Raw genomic sequence first — 19227 nt, forward strand, 5'->3', positions numbered from 1 at the left:
CCTTAAATTTATACAGTTCTGTAGATTAATTACATCTCAATAAAACTAGAAGAAAAAAGGAGAGAAAAATGATAAAAATAAAGGACTCTTTTTTTTTTTCTCAAAAAAAAAAAAGTTGATAGTAAACTTTATGTTATTAATGTATATATTTCACCACCAAAAAAACCCAGGTTAAAAAAAGCAGATATGTTTAAGAAAAGGAAAACAAGACACAGATGTCAAACTCCTGCCTGATTCCACCACCCCTCCAGGAACCACCCAACTTATTATGACGCTTCTCGAAGGAGCCGAGCAGTCATGCTCTGGTTTCCCACCTCATTCGCTTCTGCTATAAGCCCTCCATGGGAATGGTTCCAAAAAGGCCCATCCACCCTTCATCTTGATGCCTCTCAATGACAGACAACCACTCCATCTTTTTTGAGATGCATTTAAAAAAAAATTTTTTTTTGAGATTTCATTTCTTCTGTTGTTCTCTACCTTAATGACTGCTCTTTTCAACTTCCTTAGCTAGATTCCCTAACAGGCCTTTAAATGTTTAAGTGCCCAGAACCAAAACTTCTCTTTTCCCTTCATACTTGATCCCTGGTTTTAAACATCTGACACTGCTGACTCCCAACTGCTTATATCCAGCTTTACCCTCATATGCTTCAGATTTACAAAAGCATTCAACTGCCTATGAGATATTTTACTAGATCTAGCAGACATCTCAAACCAAACATGTTTTTAAAAAAATTCCTGACATGATGCCCCTATGTCCCACCATCCCCACACCTGCTTCTTCCTATTTAACTTGAATCTCAATTAATGATACCAGCAGTCACTAAGTTGCTTAGACCAAACAGTTAAACATCATTCTTAGTTTTTCTGTTTTCCTAAACCCTTTCTTACCAGGTTTGTGGCAAAGAACTGAGCCCTCATGGTTTAAAATATCCACTGTATGTAACAGATGAACTTCTCTCCTGTGTATCTAGAGTGGTACTAGTTATATATCATCCTTGGGAGACTGGAACCTCAGTAAAGAAAGGCTGCTAGACTCTGGGCAAGTCCAGTGCAGAAACTCCGGAATAAGTCAGTGTCTCATACAAGCTATTGTTATAGGCTGTGAACTGGCCTCACAACTTGCACTCTCAATCCTTTTCAGACCCTTCTCCACACAACAAAGCAATCTTTGTTTTACAAGTATATCAGATCATAAACATCCCTCTGATTTTTATTGTCTAGAGACTTCCCGCCAAAATCAGAATAAAACTCAAACTGGTTACCGAGGTCTTATAAGACCCTATGTGATCTAATAGAGAAGGAAACAGCAACCCACTCCAGTATTCTTGTCTGGGAAATCCCACAGAGGAGCCTGGCGGGCTACAGTCCACGGGGTCGCGAAAGTGTCAAGACACAACTGAGCGACTGAGCCCGTGCCTGATCTAGATCCTGTCTCTCTGACGTACCTCCTGTTGCTCTCGCTTCTCCTCAGTTCACCACGTTCAGCCAAACTGGTCTTCCTTCAGCCTTCAGACATGTAGAGCGAATCCTGTATACGTGACTTTGCATTTTCTGTTCTGTTCACCGTGAAGAATGCTTCCCCCAGACCTCCGCAAGGCTCCCACTCCTCAACCTTCAGATGTCAGTTCAACGCTCGCCTCCTGAGGGACTTTCTAACGACCCTGACTAAAACAGCTCACTCCTCACTCTGCCCACCCCACTCCTCTGCTGTGGACTTCAAAGGACTTTTTATCAACTAAAATAATCTTTACCTGTCTACACATTTTAATGTCCAATTCCTATCACACGAGTAATGAATGCAGGATTCATGAGAGTAAAGATTCTGTCTTATTTGTTGCCCAGTACAGAATAAGCAATCAAGAAATGTTAACTCTGTTGTATAGCAGAAAATATACAAAGTCAGTTTTGGGTGGGAGAAAAAACTGTATGTATTTGTAGTCCTAATTAACACTGAGGGAGATATTTAAATATTATTATTCTGTACTTTGGCCACCGCATGCAAAGAGTTGACTCGTTGGAAAAGACCCTGATGCTGGGAGGGATTGGGGGCAGGAGAAGGGGACGACAGAGGATGAGATGGTTGGATGGCATCACCGACTCGATGGACATGGGTTTGAGTAAACTCCAGGAGTTGGTGATGGACAGGGTGGCGTGGCGTGTTGCGATTCATGGGGTCGCAAAGAGTCAGACACGACTGAGTGACTGAACTGAACTGAACTGATTCTGAAAATATCCTCTCCTCGAGTTTCCCAAAAGACACATGGAGAAATAAAACTAAGAGGATCTTTTTCACTTACAGTTTCGTATGTAACAACTGGCAACTGATGACTTTGCCAAGAGCTCCATTCCCAATTCCTGTAATCTGCTGGAGTTTTCAGTCCCACATGCGGCCAGAGCTGCCTGGTCAGCAGAAAGGAGGCTTGTAGGCATGTCTCCAGAAGCAGCATTGTTGCTTTTTATTTCTGAAAGTGTGTTCTTTACATCAGTTTTCATACATCGAACTTCAGCCATTTGAGTTTTGAGTCTTTTTAGCATCTTTAAATCAGAGGGAACTCGCCACATTGCCTGCTGCTTCCGTTGGTCTTTATCTTTTCGAGAATACGATGCTGCAGAGAGAAAGTAACAAGTCATGTTAACATAGACCTCAACATTCATGAAACCATTCTGTACTGTGAATATAGGCAAATTTGAGGTGCAAGTAACCTAAAGCTCTTTACGTGGTACCAACAATAAAAGCATGCATTAAATTCAATTAATGAAAACAGATACAAGTATCCTAACTCTATTCACACCTACAAAGTTAAAATCTGGGTCACATTTAGTTGTTGTTCAGTCATTCAGTCTTGTCCGGCTCTTTGTGACCCCATGGACTGCAGTATGCCAGGCCTCCCTGGCCATCACAAACTCCTAGAGTTTACTCAAACTCATGTCCATTCAGTCGGTGATGCCATTCAACCATCTCATCCTGTCGTCCCCTTCTCCTCCCGCCTTCAATCTTTCCCAGTATCAGGATCTTTTCCAATGAGTCAGGTCTTCCAATTAGGTGCCAAAGTATTGGAGCTTCAGCTTCAGCATCAGTCCTTCCAATGAATATTTAAGGGTTGATTTCCTGTAGGGTTGACTGGCTGGATCTCCTCGTAGTCCAAGGGACTCTCAAGAGTCTTCTCCCACACCACAGTTCAAAAGCATCAATTCTTCAGTGCTCAGCCTTCTTGATGGTCCCACTCTCACATCCATATATGACTACTAGGAAAACCATAGCTTTGACTACACATACCTTTGCTGGCAAAGTGATGTCTTTGCTTTCTAAATTTGCTGTCTAGATTTGGCAAAGCTTTACTTCCAAGGAGCATCTTTTAATTTCATGGCTGCAGTCACTGTTTGTACTGATTTTGAAGCCCAAGAAAATAAAATCTGTTACCACTTTTTGCCCATCTATTTGCCATGAAGGGATGGAATCAGATGCCGAGATCTTAAGTTTTTTTAATCTTTAGTTTTAAGCCAGCTTTTTTACTCTCTTCTATCATCCTCATCAAGAGGCTCTTTAGTTCCTCTTCACTTTCTGCCATTAGAGTGGGATCATCTGCATATCCATAGTTACTGATATTTCTCCCAGCAATCTTGATTCCAGCTTGTGAGTCATCCAGTGTGGCAATGTGCATGAGGTACTTGGCACATAAGTTAAATAAACAGGGTGACAATATACAGCCTTGACACTCTTTCCCAACTTGGAACCAGTCTGTTGTTCCATGTCCCGTTCTCACTGTTGCTTCTTGACCTGCATACATGTTTCTCAGAAGGCAGGTAAGATAACCTGGTATACCTATTTCTTGAAGAATTTTTCAGTTTGTTGTGATCCACACAGTGAAAGGCTTTAGCCTGCTCAATGAAGCAGAAGTAGATGTTTTTATGGAATTCTCTTGCCTTTTCTATGATTAAACAGTTGTTGGCAATTTGATCTCTGGTTCCCCTGCCTTTGATCTCTGGTTCCAGCCTATACATCTGGAACTTCTTGGTTCATGTATTGTTGAAGACTACCTTGAAGAATTTTGAGCATTACCTTGCTAGCATGTGAAATGAGCGCAACTGTATGGTAGTTTGAACATTCTTTGACATTGCCTTTCTTTGGGATTGGAATGAAAACTGACCTTTTCCAGTCCTGTGGCCTCTGCCGAGTTTTCCAAATTTGCTGGCATATTGAGGGCAGCACTTTGTCAGCATCATCTTTTAGAATCTGAAATAGCTCAGCTGGAATTCCATCACCTCCACTAGCTTTGTTCATAGTAATGCTTCCTAAGGCCCACTTGACTTCATATTCCAGGATGTCTGAAACTAGGTCAGTGACCACATCATTGTGTTTATCTGGGTCATTAAGGACTTTTTCGTATAGTTCTTCTGTGTATTCTTGCCACCTTCTCTTAATCTCTTCTGCTTCTGTTAGGTCCTTGCCATTTCTGTTCTTCATCTGTGCCCATCTTTACATAACATTTTCCCTTGGGATCTCTAATTTTCTTGAAGAGATCTGTAGTCTTTCCCATTCTATTGTTTTTCTCTATTTCTTCACATTTTAATTACTCAAATCTGAATTATACATTTAACTCTAAAAATTTTAAAAGCTGCCACACTGCCTGTGCTTTCTTTTTTATATTTATTCACTTTTCTCAAATTTTCTATACTGAGCTTTTAGTACATTCACACACACACACACAAAAAACCTAGAAGCCAAACACTTGGTCAAATATGTTATACATAGTATATAAAATATACAGTCTAACTCATACCCTGCTCACACACTGCAACAATCCACTGCCATAAGAGGGGGAAAAGGCAGACACTGCTGCCATTCCCCCAGTTCTACCACGCCTGCAGAACCCAGACTGTGTTTAGGTGTTAAGCAGGTCAGCACTGCTCAGGGCAGTGAAAGCTGTCCTTTGCTTGGCCCCAGAGAATATGAGCCTACAACTAGTCTAAGCTTATTCCTCTTGGAGCATTTAGAGTGGGCACATGACTAAGAATTTCAGCCACAGTTGGGGGAAGGGAGAGAGAGCCTCCATTCTGACTGGGAGATTTTATTATGTTGGGGATACAGCTAAAAAAGTAGAGGAGCTTAATTCAAACCAAGGAGTCTGCCTCCAGTCTTAATAACTTTGTGATCTTAATAACTTTGCTCTCCAGCATCACAAGAATAGGTCTTTAACATCCCATCTTTTCTTTCCTGCTAGTGACACATTCCTGTGAATAAATGATGCCTGAAACTGCGGCAGTCATCTTAACACCACGCCAGAAGAGGCAAGAGAACTGCAGGGAGACCATCCTTTGTCCTGCCTTTAAATACCTGATGCACATGGAATCACTAACCTCCAGATGTAATATGTATAACAAAGTGCCTTTATTACTATTAGTTAAGCCACGATTAGCATGATTTCGCTACTTGCAGCTGAAAGCATTCACAGTGGACTATTAGGAGAGATTTTGGAAGCCCAGGATTTGGTCTCAGATCAACCATTTAGTTTCTGTAATGTTCTTTAAATCTTCTAACTTCTGACTCCATTTATTCATTTGGAAAATGAAGACAATAACATATATTGTGACAGGGCTGTCCTGAGGCTCAGGAGATCCAGTCTATGAAAGCACTGCACAGCATAGCTCCCACTCAACCCACTGTCCACAAAAGTATCACGGCAGTTTTTAAAACCCAAATCAGATGCTACACTCCTGCTTAGAATCACCGAAGAAACATTAGTAGAGCACACAGGCCCTACATTATCTGACCCCACCTCCACTCTCCATGGCTTTACGCTCTGCCTCGAGGTAGCTCAGTGCACCCCAGTCCTGCAGCTCTGACCTGCAGCCATGCCCTGTCCTCACGCTTTTCACATGTCCTCTTCCCTCTGCTCTCTAACTCAAACTTACCAGGTCAGATCAGAAATGTCTCCTTCTTCAAGCACCTAAACCCACCAAATGTTCCCCTCCTTTCAAATCAATTCTTACCTAATTTTGTAGAGCACATTATATTACAGTAAGGAAGACAGACACGTAGAATGTGAACAACTTAAGAGGCTGAGGTTACATCTTAGTGATCTTTGCATTCTAGGACATGCAGCCTATGGCACAAAATACTCAAAATGTTTTGCTAAATAAAACCTTTGTGGCTGTCATCTCCCACCCTACATCTACCTGGACTTAAATAGGAAACCCTGTATTAACCCACATGATTAGCTTATTATTACCAGAAACTGACAAGAATTGTTAAAAGTAAGAAGCCCAAATGGGAAAATACAAAATAGATTTAAACCTCCATTAATAAGTCAATAAACAATTACTGAGTTTGTTTCAAATGCTAAGCACTGGGCTAGGCAGGAGACACAAAAGTGAACAGGACAAACACCCAGCCTTTGTTCTCACAGAGCTCACAGTCCCACTGTGAAAAAATGAAAATCCATTCCAGTACTGCATGGTAAGTGCCAGACAGGAGAGTGTAAAAACGCTATGGAATGTTATACCACGGGACCCTGACAAGGATACTCACTGCACTGAGGATGAGAAGTCTTCTTGAATTTGTCAAGTGATAAGGTTAACAGCATTGAGAGTTTCATCTGTAACGCTCACTCACCTCTTCCAAGAATGACAGTTATCTACAGCTCCTCCTGCAGACTTCAGTATGTCACTGCCCCTACCCTTCTCCTGGTAAGCTAAGCTACTTAAGAGCACTCCTGTTGTTTAGTTACTAAGTTGTGTCTTTTGTGACCCCATGGACTGTAAAGCACCAGGCTCTCTGTCCAAGGGATTTCCTAGGCAAGAATACCGGAGTGGGTTACCATTTCCTCCTCCAGGGGATCTTCTTGATTCAGGGATTGAACTCGCACCTCCTGTGTTGGTGGGTGGATTCTTTACCACTGAGCCATCTGGGAAGTTCTCTTTACCACATTACAATTAGTTGCCAAGCCCCATAAATTCTACCTCCACAACCATAACTCTTTGCTCTAAGTAAACTACTTCTCCATTGCCCAGGTTAATCTGTTCCCTAGATGTTTAAAGTAATTTTTATAATGCCAAAAGATCCTGAAGATCTTATCCCAGCTCCACACATTATAATGACTGAGAAAATACACAGAAATGTATGAATTTGTCCTCTCATACTGGGAATGACAAATAAACATCTACAACTGTATCCCGATTAAATTTTCCTTTCTGATAGTTTTCTTAACACTGCAAGCTTTCTAAAATATAGTTTGAATCAAACTATTCCTAAACTGAAACAATGGTTACCCACTGTTCACTATGAATAAATTCCTCAGGAAAGCCTTTCACAGAACAGATTCAACTTGCCTTTCTATTTACCACTGCGTGTACCTCGAAATCTGGTTCAGCCACACTATCTGTTGTTCATACCCTGATGCCCCTTATGATGTCCCTTTTATGAAACAGTGGTTAAGAACAAAACCTGGAGTGAGCCTGATACGTGACAGGTGTTCACTATAAACAACTCTATGCCAACAAATTTGACAACCTAGATGTAACAGACCAACTCTGTGAAAGGCAATCTGCCAAAACTCACAGAAGGAAAAACACACTATATGAATAGGCCTGTATATACTAAAGAAATTCAGTCAGTAACAATATCTTTCCAAAACAGAAAGCATCTGGCCTGAATGGATCCACTGGTGAATTCTACCAAACATTTAACGATGAAATTATAAAATTCTCTACAGTCCCCACAAGAAGCAGAGGGAATACTTCCTTACTGAATCTATGAGGCCAGCATTACTCTAGTATCAAAGTCAGACATACATTACAAGAAAACTATAGACCAGTATCTCTGACGAACACAGATACCAAAAACCCTCAATGAAATATTAGCAGACTGAATTAAACAATATATTTAAAACACCATACATGACAAACCAAATGGGATTTATCCCAGGTATGCAAGGCTTGTTCAATACTTGAAAATCATTTAATATAATCTATTTACATCATATAAATAGATGCCAAAAAAAAAAGCATTTCACAAAATCCAGCAACCATTCACAATGAAACCTCAGAATAGAGGGGAACTTTCTCAACTTGATAAAAGAATATCTATGGAAAATTTACAGCTAGTATTATACTTTCTGGTGAGAAAATTAAAAGCTTTCCCACAAAGATCAGGGACATCTTTTCACCACTCCTTTCCAATCTCTACAGGAAGTTCTCGCTAATGCAATAAGACAAGAAAAGGAAATGAAAGTATACAGATTGAGAAGGAAAGAATATACAAAGAGTACAAAATGAACACTAAAATTCAAGCAAGCATTTTAATAAAAAGAAACCTGGATCTTTCTGCAATGTTAGCCTTAAATATCCTCTCACAGAAAGGTTATTTTTCACTTGGCTTCCATGACTCTCTTCTCTCTTCTCTCCAAAGGCTCTTCATCTGGCTCATCTTCCACACATGCAATAACAACAGATGTTCACCATAATTATGTTCCTAGCCCTTTCAAAGGATTTCTTGAAACTCATTCTTCTGCAATCTTACTCTCTCCGTTTTAATTACTTAGCATCACCTCTCGGCAAATAAATGCCTGTATTTCAGTTCTTAATTTTTAGCTATCTACTGAGCATCTCTACTGTGATATCCCACTGGTACTTCAAACTCAATATGCTTAAATCCAAGCTTGTTCTTCCTCTCTATTTCATACCGCATCCTCCTTGTCATCGACTTTTTAATCATATTGATCTAAAACTCAATTCATTTCATTTATATTATCAATTTTAATAGAAAACTTTCAGAGAACAGAGATATCATTCTGTTTATGTAGTGTGCATTCTTTTCTCTGACACTGAATTTTTCAAAAACAGGATTTTACTTGTCTATAAAATATGCTATTCCTTGGACAACAATTTTTCAACCATAACTGTATTGTTGGATATTTTCAAAGAACTCTGATTGTTTTCTCTTTGGAATATACTCCTAAAAATGAAGTTACAGGATTAAAGGATAGAGATATTTTACACCGACTACAAAATTTTCCTTCAAAAAGGTTAAAACAATGTATACATCCACCTGGAGAACCAGAAATTGTTTGTTTCACTAAGTCTTTGCAAACAACAATGGTTATAATTTAAGCAAAATCTTTGCTAAAAGTTTTTTTTTTAAGGGTATTTGTTTGTTGATCACAAGAACTATGTGTAATTTTAATTTTCTCTTTATAATTTTCTACATTTTAACTTTCTACAATAAAAATGCCTCAGAAAAAAATTATATGCAATGTGATAAGTGCTATTTTGCAGGCACATAATACAAAATGCACTTGAATGACAGAAAAAGGCAACTGTTTCTTTACCTAATTGGAGACAGTCTTTCAAACTGAGGCCCCAGGCTTTCAGGAAGTATACTTTAGGAACAAAGAGAGCTAAATACTCCAAGTTCTGATCTATCCTCCACCAGAGCAGCTCTATTTCTGTTTTCTACACTGAGGATCTGCCTTAAACTCCACCTGAAAAGTGAGTTCTGCTGCTTCAAAGAAGCACCAAAATCACTGTTCTAAATCACTGATTTGATTTGTAAAGTACTACTTTTTTTTTTAAGAAGGTAGGAAAAATGTTCAGTTTATTTAGAAAGTTTTCCAACAAAAATGGTTTCTAAAATACGCCATTTAAAAGTAAATGCCTACCACTTCCCTGGTGGCACAGTGGATAGGAATCTGCCTGCCAATGCAGAAGACCTGGGTTAAACTCCTGGTTTGGGAGGATTCGACATGCTGTGGAGCAACTGAGGCCGTGCGCCACACTACTGAGCCTGCTTGCTGCAACTACTGAAGCCTGTGTATCTACAACCTGTGCACCACAACTAGAGAGTAGCCTCCACTCTGCAACTAGAAAGTAGCCCCTGATGCTCATAACTAGAGAAAGCCTGTGCACAGCAACAAAGATCCAACACAACCAAATTTTTAAAAATAAAATTAAGTTTAAAAAAGAGAAAAGACTGTGTCTAAAGTTTAAAAAGTCCACATTTGACTATACATCTAAATTCGTGTTAAGTGTATACATCATATTACAGTAACACAAATGTAATTTCTCTTTAACAAATAATTTTTTAAAAATACTGCTAACTGGTATACATTTTTAGGCTACTGAATATCAAAGCATGAATAAACCTTCTTTTTCTATTTTTAATTAACACACAGTCCCACTTAGAAGTCAGGGTACTCATGAGGCCTGTGAAACTTTAAGTCCATTCACAAACGACAACTTTAATTCACATGGATCAAACTGCCCAGTAGTCACAATCTAAAAGGCAAATCATAAAAACCTTCTTACAGGTACTTTGACATTATTTTTGTACAAAATACCTTTGAACAATAATAGAAAACTAATTGATTTATTTTTATAAAATACAATGAAAAACCGATTTGTGACAGAAACATACCATGTTCCAACACTTAAGATATCTGAATTCAAATTTAAGAGTTCTTTTGGAGAAGCACAGAAAAAAGGAAAATTACTGTTCATATTTTACCTGTGGGCTGAAGTGAAGCAGGAGGCCGAGGCTGTAAGCCCCACAAATTTTCCATACTGCTCCGGTCCTTAAGGTCCAAGAGATGTATTAAAATTAAAGGATCGATGTCTAATAAACTACTGGTAGCAGCAGAGCACAAGTGTGCTCTTCTTGACATTCTGCTACTGGCACCCACATAGCCATGGTTACCACCTGCAAAAGAGATACAGAAAATGAAAGCTATATGTAATTGGACAAATTCAAGTATATGTAAAAGAAAAAAGTAAACTGGTTAATGTCGTTTGAATACTTGTCTGTGGACCTATCTCTTAGGAGCTGGTGTTCATGATAAGAAACACAAAGAAACCATATCGCCAGAGAAGTGTACAAAGAACAGTGAATGACCACTGGCCTCATTACCATTCAAAATTCAGGAGTTATCCACAACCCCACACTGCGTGCATGCTCAGTCATGTCAGACTCTTCATGACTCCATGGACTATAGCTTGCCAGGAGCCTCTGTCCATGGAATTTTTCAGGCAAGAACACTGGATACTGGAGTAGGTTGCTATTTCCTCCTTCAGGGTAATCTTCCTGACCCAGGGATCAAACCCATGTCTCTTGCATCTCCTGCATTGGCAGGTGGATTCTTTACCACTATCGCCACCTGGGAAGCCCCATTCTAAACCCCAGAAATAAAAAAGTGAGAGCATGTACAATACATACAATTGGGGGATGAGGGTTAAGGAAAAGGAGAATGTATCTTATAACCCAGTGGTCTTGGATGAATGTCAAGCCCCCTGGTATAACAGATCCCAAGGATCTAGACATCAAAATGGAATCTTCTGCAGGTCTAGAACAGTAAAATACTCAGGTCATGACTGTCTGGCAAGACGTTTTTTCTAGTTTGATTAAATACTGAAGTACAATACGAATATTTTAGACTTAACCTGTTAATGACTGATACAGAATATGACATCTGAGAACATGGTCATTCTGTATTACCTATATTGAACTAAAAAGCTCCTTAACCCAAGGAAACCATCTGACTTTTCTCCAGTGCCTAGTACAATGCCTAGCAAGTATTAGGTATGGAAATGTTGGTTAAAACTGACCTCCTTAAATAAAGTTATTTAAATATATTCTTAAAAAAACCCACAACATTAAAAAATGTTACATGCAAAGTCTTAAAGTAGATAATATAAAAATAACATGAAGTAATCAGGTCCTGACTATTCATGAGGGTGTTTCTAAAGAGATAGAGATGGATAGGGGGTACTTAGGAGAAAAGTTTATTATTCAGAAGCTTCAGGCCAGTTATTTACTTACATGTTCTTCATCTATATTCACACCCTCATGTCCTTACCTTCTACTTGTTTGTCCTTCCTCTTCTAAGGATTATCTCGTTGCCAATTTCTCTTTTAGCCTCTGTACACACCACTGCAACTCCTATTTTTTTTTTTTTGCAACTCCTATTTTAAAAGACAGAAAACTATTCCCTCTCCCACTTCAAACTGTTCCTTAGCTCTTTTCCTTTACTAGGAAGTTCCCAAATCAGGCTGCATATAAGTCAGCTGGAGGAGTTTTTAAAATGACAGGTTCCTGGCCCTACTCTAGATGTACTTGAATGAGGATACCGGACTGGGATCCAGGACTTTTTCAAAAAGCTACTCAGGTGGTTCTGTCATACAGTAAATAGGTTCATTAGTCCAGATTATGGTATCGATTGCCCAACTATCTGGTTCTTCAAAAACAAAAGCTATTTATCTCTCGTGCTAAATGGACCTCCAAGTACAGAAATGGGTGTTAACAGTCTTCTGTTTCTAACCACTCTTCCAGGTCACTCACTACTCTCACCAATGAGCAAACTCCTTTCTGTTGTGGTTCAAGTCCTTTGGCTATTCCACCCCTCCCAGGTTCCCATCCTTCCACACACAGCAGTATCACATTTCATCCAAAGGCACCAGAGAGTTTAGCATCTATCTCAGTTTCCTCTTTGAGAGTCAGCACCGCCATTAACCTGGGCGAGTGTGTGCATGTCTGTCTCATACAGCCTAGTTGCATGAGCACATGCTCAGTTGGTTCAGTCGTGTCTGACTGTTTGCAACCCCATGAACTGTATGTAGTCCACCAGGCTCCTCTGTCCAGGGGATTTTCCTAACCCAGGGACTGAACCTGCACTTCCAGCACCACAGGGAGGAGTCTTTACTGCTGAGCCATCAGGGAAGTCCATAAAGCCTAGTGAATGATCACAAATTAATAGCACCCCAAGATTCTTCCATGCCTCCTAAAATTGCTCACTTACCCTCCTCCCCAAAGGTAACTTCCATCCGGAGTAAAACACCATATATTAGTTTGCCTGTTTTTGAACCTTTTTTAAATGCAATGATACAGCTATATTCTTACATTCTGCTTTTTTGCTCAATATTATATTCATGAGATTCATCTATATTGCTATATATAGCAGCTTATTCATTTTCATTATTTCTGTGCAGCGCTATAAAATATGAATATATAAAACTACTTTATTTCTATTAGGAAAGAATTTGGGTTGCTTTTTGCTACTAGAAATAAAGCTGCTGCTAAGTCACTTCAGTCGTGTCCGACTCTGTGTGATCCCATAGACGTCAGCCCACCAGGCTCCCCCATCCCTGGGATTCTCCAGGCAAGAACACTGGAGTGGGTTGTCATTTCCTTCTCCAATGTGTAAAAGTGAAAAGTGAAAGTGAAGTCGCTCAGTTGTGTCCGACTCTTAGCAACCCTATGGACCGCAGCCTACCAGGCTCCTCCACCCGTGGGATTTTCCAGGCAAGAGTACTGGAGTGGGGTGCCATTGCCTTCTCCGAGAAATAAAGCTACTGAAATTATAAGCAGAAAACTGCTCCTGAACTTCACATGAGGGAAAAAAAAAATTCATAAAAAAGCAAATGGATGCTCTCTTCGTAAGCCAAGCCAGATTAAGCCTGCTAAAATGTCACACTAATCTATCTGAGCTCTTGATTTTACTACAGTGCTTGTATGTATTAGCAAAACATTTGAGGTCCTACACAGTCTAGACTCAAACTACCTTTCCAGTCTTCTCTAGTTTTTCACATTCTTTACTTTGCTAAAAATTACATTTACTTTTAAAAAATTAAAAACACAAGAAAACAAAACCACCTAAAAAAGAACAATACTGCTTTAAATTATCTTGTAAAACTCAACTGGCAAATACCAGCTCCCGTTCTGTTGAAAGTGGAAAAGTCATAGGATGTGTATATTTAGCTTTACCTATACTGCCCAACAGTTTTTTAAAGTAGAGTTATCCAATTTTCATTCCTACCAGCAAGCTATGAGAGTTTCCATCTCTCCACATGCTTTCAACATTTAGTACTGCCAGTTTAAAAAGTATTAGCCATTACAGTGGATATTCAATGGTATCATAATGTGGATTTTATCTGGCATTTCCTGAAAAAGAATGAAGGAAAATGAACAGAGTCTCAGAGACCTGTGAAATCCCACCAAGTGTACCAACATACACATAATGGGAGTTAGAGAGGAGGAGAAAGAATATTATTCAAAGAAAAATGGGTAAAAATTGCCTACTTATAATGAAAACTATTCATGTAAACATCCAAAAAACTCAACTCAAGAAACTTCATGAAGGATAAACAAACTCAATAGCACCACAACTTGCATTTATTTGACAAAAACAGTGAAAAAAAAATCTTTAAAAATGTGTACTGGTCATCTAGATAAGACTCCTTTGTGAAGTGTCTATTTTTGTCTTTTGCTTTTTGTTTTTTTTTAAACTAAAGAGATTGTCATCTTTTTCTGATTGATTTGTAGAAATTCTTTACATATTATGGGTGAATCTTGCAAATAATATTTTAATTAGTTCATTAATTTCAATGAACAAAAACTATGACTCCTATTTTTAAAAATCTTTTTAAAATGAATTTTTAGTTTGGGGGCTGTACTGGGTCTTCATTGTTGTGAGAGCTTTTTCCTAGCTGTGGCGAGGAGTTAACTCTCTGTTTTGCAGTGCAGAGGCTTCTGACTGTGGTGGCTTCTCTTGCAGAGCATGGGCTCTAGGGCACAGGCTTCAGTCGTTGTGGTCATGGGCTCAGCAGTTGCAGCTCCTGGGCTCTAGAGCATAGGTTCCATAGTTGTGGAGCATGGGCGTAGTAATTTGCCAAAGACCAGGAATTGAACCCACGTCTCCTGCATGGGCAGGTGATTCTTTACCACTGAGCCACCAGGGAAGCCCTGATGATGCTTATTCTTGAAAAAAACAATGCATATTACTACACAGACTCACACCTGTGGTCTTCCAAGCAGCCAGTTACGTGGGTCTGGAGATCATAACGTGGGAGTCCCACCGGCCCATCAATATCAGCATGGATCACACTGAATATATTATCCTCTGCTCTGAGACTCACTAGCTTATGGAATGAGGCCCAAACTAGGGACCTTAAGGAATCACCCCCACACCACCACTGACTCCAACCATCCAGTAAGACACTCCCAAGTCATACAGAGTCTTACTTAACATCTCTCAAAAGGTTTCTTCTTCTCTGCCTCTACTATTCTTGCCTTATTTGGGGCCCTCAAACTTTCCTTCCTGGAATATTGAGGTAGTTTCCTTTTATTTTTTTGGCTACACTATGCAGCTTGTGGGATCTTCGTTTACCAACCAGGGGTCAAACCCATGCTCTCATCAGTGAAAGCATGGAGTTCTAACCACTGGACTCCCACAGAATTTTCACAGTAGTATCCAATCTTATCTCATCCACCTTTAACCCATTTTTCACTATATAGACAAATCTGATCACATTCACTCTTAAAGACCTTTAGTGGTTCTACAGAATAAAAGATCAAGCTCCTTAGTCAGGCAAATAAGACTTTCCATTACCTGATCTTGTAACGTGATGGACCTGGAGGGTATTATGCTAAATGAAATAAGACAGAGAAAGATAAAGAAATATGACTTCATTTATATGTAAAATCTAAGAAACAAAACAAACGCACAAACATAACAAACCCAGAAACAGTCATACACAGAAAACAAACAAGCTATTATCAGAGTGGAGTGGAGTAGAGAAGAGGAAAGTAAAAAAAAAAAAAAAAAAAGGTAACTATGTGAGGCAATGAATGCTAACTGGCTTGATCATGCTGACCATTTCACAATGTGTATTTATATGAAACCATCATGCTGTACACCTTAAACATATACAATTTTTGTCAATTATACCTTTTAAAGCTGGGGAAAAAATGAGCAGGAGTCAGCACATGAAGGCCATTGTATACCATATTAATGAGTTTGGATTTCATCCTATCAGTAAATGGAATGAAATAAAGGGTTTTTAAGGAGAGAAGGGATACAATCAGATATTCTTTTGAAGGGAATAAAAAGTCACCTCATTTGGAACTCATGCCATGGGAAGCAGAATGGATGGGAGCAATAATGGATACAAAGAACCCAAACAGCCTCTCATTCAGGTTGAAAGACACAGGCCTACACCAGAAATGGCAATGGAATGTGAAGTAACAAATGTATTCACTCACTATCTAGGAGGAAGAATCAACAGATTTTGGTGACATGTTAAAGGGAGAGTCGAAGGAGAGGAAAAGGTGAAGAATATACAGCGCTACTAATCATCAAGATGGTGGCCATCACTGATGGGTAAGCCTGCAAATGAAAAGGTAATGATTTCTATTTAGGAGATCTAAGACTGACACATCAAAACCAAACGCTACATGGGTCTGGAAGTCATGAGAAAAATAAAGGCTAGAGATGGAGCTTGGGGAGTAATCAGCATACACAAAAAACTGACATACAGGTGTGACAGAGATCACCTAGAAATAAAGTGAAAGACAGGAGTACAATGTAGAAGTGGAAGTATTAAGTATTAAAGAGGTCTTTAGATATTTAAGCATGCTACAGAATATGCCAATGTTCATACCAACGGCGAAGCAGGTAAAACAGAAGTAGCAAAAACCTAGTTGATAATTGTTCTAGCCAAAATCCCCATGCTTAATTGAACAGGTCCAAGAAAACAAAAGAAACGCTTACTATTTAATACTGGTTATCCCAGGAGGAGCCCTGTACTTTGGTAAAAAGCTAGGTTCAAGATGACAACATGAGGTTCTAGTCTAGCTATACCAACTAAATCTCTGAGCTTTTTCCACATGTAAATTGAGTTCTCAAAATGTCTTCTGTAACTCAAAGATTCAATGATTCTATTTAAATTAATCTATAGTTGAGGTAGGTATACAAACAAGACTTACGTATCATAAAAAGTAAGTCTGTAATAGTAGATAAGATCAGGAGCTTAGGATTCAAATGAACAGAAAACTCTAATTCCTCTTTCATTTACTTAATTGTAAAATGACAGCAAGCTGCTTAATTCCTTTACACATCAGTTTCTACAGCTACAAAAAGAAGATAATATTAAAATCTACCTCCAAGAATTTTATAGGTAAATAAGATAACGTACACATTAAGGGCTTTTGCACAATGCCTGCTATGTAAGAATGTATCAAATTTTAGCTATTACTATTCTAAATACTATTAGTAATACTCTAAAATCCATACATAAAATACAGTCCTTCTAACACCATGAACAATGTAGTGCAATGGCTGCCACATATTAAAATATGATACATGCAAAGAAGAGGAAAGAGAAGACAGGATGGCTTGTGGGGTTTGGCTCCAGTACCTGGAGGTCCTGCTGCAGCTGCATCTTCCATGAGTTCTCCCTCTTCCAATTCCATGTTGTTGTATTCCACATCATTCTCTCCAGACCTAAGAATATACAGAATTCATTTTTCCACATAGTAAGTAAAATTAACATTATCTGTCGTATCTCAATGAATTTTACAATAATAGTGTATAGCTTTCTCCTATGAAGTAACAGTATATTTCTAAACAGAAAACTGAAAGACTTTTGTCATTATCACATGTATGGGCAGTATTATTAATGTTCAATATACCTTTTTAGAGTACCAAAATAGGTTGGCAACATTTAATTTTCAAAATAGAAAATTTGAGAACCATGTAAGCAGAAGAGATTATAGCTTCAAAGAATTTGTAATTTAATGGTAGCAAATTAGGCTTAAAACTGTACATTTTAAGGTTAAGAAGGATGTTCAAATTACTATATATAACTAAAAACTAGTTTCTTAAGATATCATTTCAGAAAAGAGGGTGCTGTTTATCAAAACACAATTATCTTATTTTAAATGACAAAGTACTATATGGAATAGCACAAATCAGCACTAGTTTTGGGTATTTAAAGTGAAAATCACTCAGTCGTGTCCGACTCATTGCAACCAAAGGACTATATATGGTCCATGAAATTCTCTAGGCCAACATACTGGAGAGGGTAGCCTTTCCCTTCTCCAGGGGAACTTCCCAACCCAGGAATCGAACCAGGGTCTCCTGCATTGCAAGTGGATTCTTTCACCAGCTGAGCCATCAGGAAGCCCAAAGGAGTCTGAAAATCAATTCCCAGGTTGACAGCATAAGGAGCTCTACAGATCTGCTCTCCAGTGACATTGTGAACATTATTTTTTAAGGCAACAGTTTATAGACTCTGGAAATGATTCTAAGAGCATATAGCAAATGAAAACAGTAATGAAATTTGGTAACGACAATGAGTCTGTGGTACTTGAACCAAGAGCAGTGATACAGCAATTCCACTTCTGACTGATGCACCCAAGCACATAAGGCTCCCATTTCCCACAGCTCCCAGGAGAAGGGCTATATTCCTAAGAAGAACAAGACCCCAGCATTTCTCACCCTGCTCCCAGCTACCTGTGGCTAGACTAAAGTCAGGTATATGTGGCTAAGAGGCAGGGATTCCCTTCTTCCATCCAGACCCAAGGCTCTACCTTTGATGCAGCATGTGAAGAAACTGGGGCCCAGATCACCCTTGCTGCAAGTTACTCATAAAGCAGAAGTTCCAGGCCTCAGAAGACCAACTGAAAAGATCTGAGGCTACAGCCCCCAACTCGCCCACTCCCACTGGCTCAGCTTCTAAAGTGGGAGAAATAAGGACACCTTTGTTCTCACTCTAGCTTCAGAACTCTGGCTCAGAAATTTTGCCTGTGAGAAGAAGCAGGCTATAAAAACAGAGCCACATAAAAAGGTATAACACTATTAAGAACATGAAAAAAAAAAAAAAAAAAAACTCTCAAATGGAATCCAGCAAAAAAGAAAAATAGGAATCCAGCAAAACATAAGGAGTTACACACCATGGCAGAGTAGAAATTATCCAAGGAACGCAAAGTTGGTTTAGAATCTAAAAATGAACTAATGTAATACACCATATTAAAAGAATAAAAAACAAAAACTATATGATTATCTGAAGAGATACAGAAAGAGACTTCAAAAAAACCAATACCCCTTCATAATAAAAACACTCAATAAACCAGAAGGGCATCTATGGAAAACTCACAGCTAACATCACATTAATTGGTGAAAGACTGAACTTTCCCTGTAAGATCAGGAACAAGATAAGAAAGAATGTCCACTCCCACCAATTCTATATGATGTTCTATCCAGTAAACTTAGGCAAGAAAAAGAGATAGAAGGCACCCAAATTGAAAAAGAATAAGTAAAACTATATCTACTTATAGGTATAATATTACACATAGAAAAATCTAAAGAATCCATTAAAAAACTATTAGAATTCATAAACAAGTTAACAGGGTTGCAGGATACAAAAATCTGCATTTTCATGTACTTGCAAAGAACAACCCAC

The 19227-nt window shown here is 38.8% G+C and overlaps 1 protein-coding gene across 4 annotated transcripts in view; it reads right to left on the bottom strand.

The window, feature by feature from the left end:
* The window catches only part of TRIM37 (tripartite motif containing 37), a 168282-nt gene that overhangs the window by 66822 nt on the left and 82233 nt on the right, over positions 1 to 19227 (bottom strand). For all 4 annotated transcript variants that reach the window (XR_006341158.1, XM_043902818.1, XM_043902816.1 and 1 more), the window contains exons 17-19: positions 17182 to 17267; positions 10502 to 10693; positions 2298 to 2606 (exon numbers count right to left, since the gene is read on the bottom strand). Coding sequence is in view for 3 of the 4 variants with exons in the window: in XM_043902818.1 (XP_043758753.1) it covers positions 2298 to 2606; positions 10502 to 10693; positions 17182 to 17267 (587 nt within the window). In the remaining variant the exon portion in view is untranslated. The remainder of the gene's footprint in view (positions 1 to 2297; positions 2607 to 10501; positions 10694 to 17181; positions 17268 to 19227) is intronic.

Source organism: Cervus elaphus, chromosome 5 (genome assembly GCF_910594005.1).
Source record: "Cervus elaphus chromosome 5, mCerEla1.1, whole genome shotgun sequence".
Taxonomy (NCBI): domain Eukaryota; kingdom Metazoa; phylum Chordata; class Mammalia; order Artiodactyla; family Cervidae; genus Cervus; species Cervus elaphus.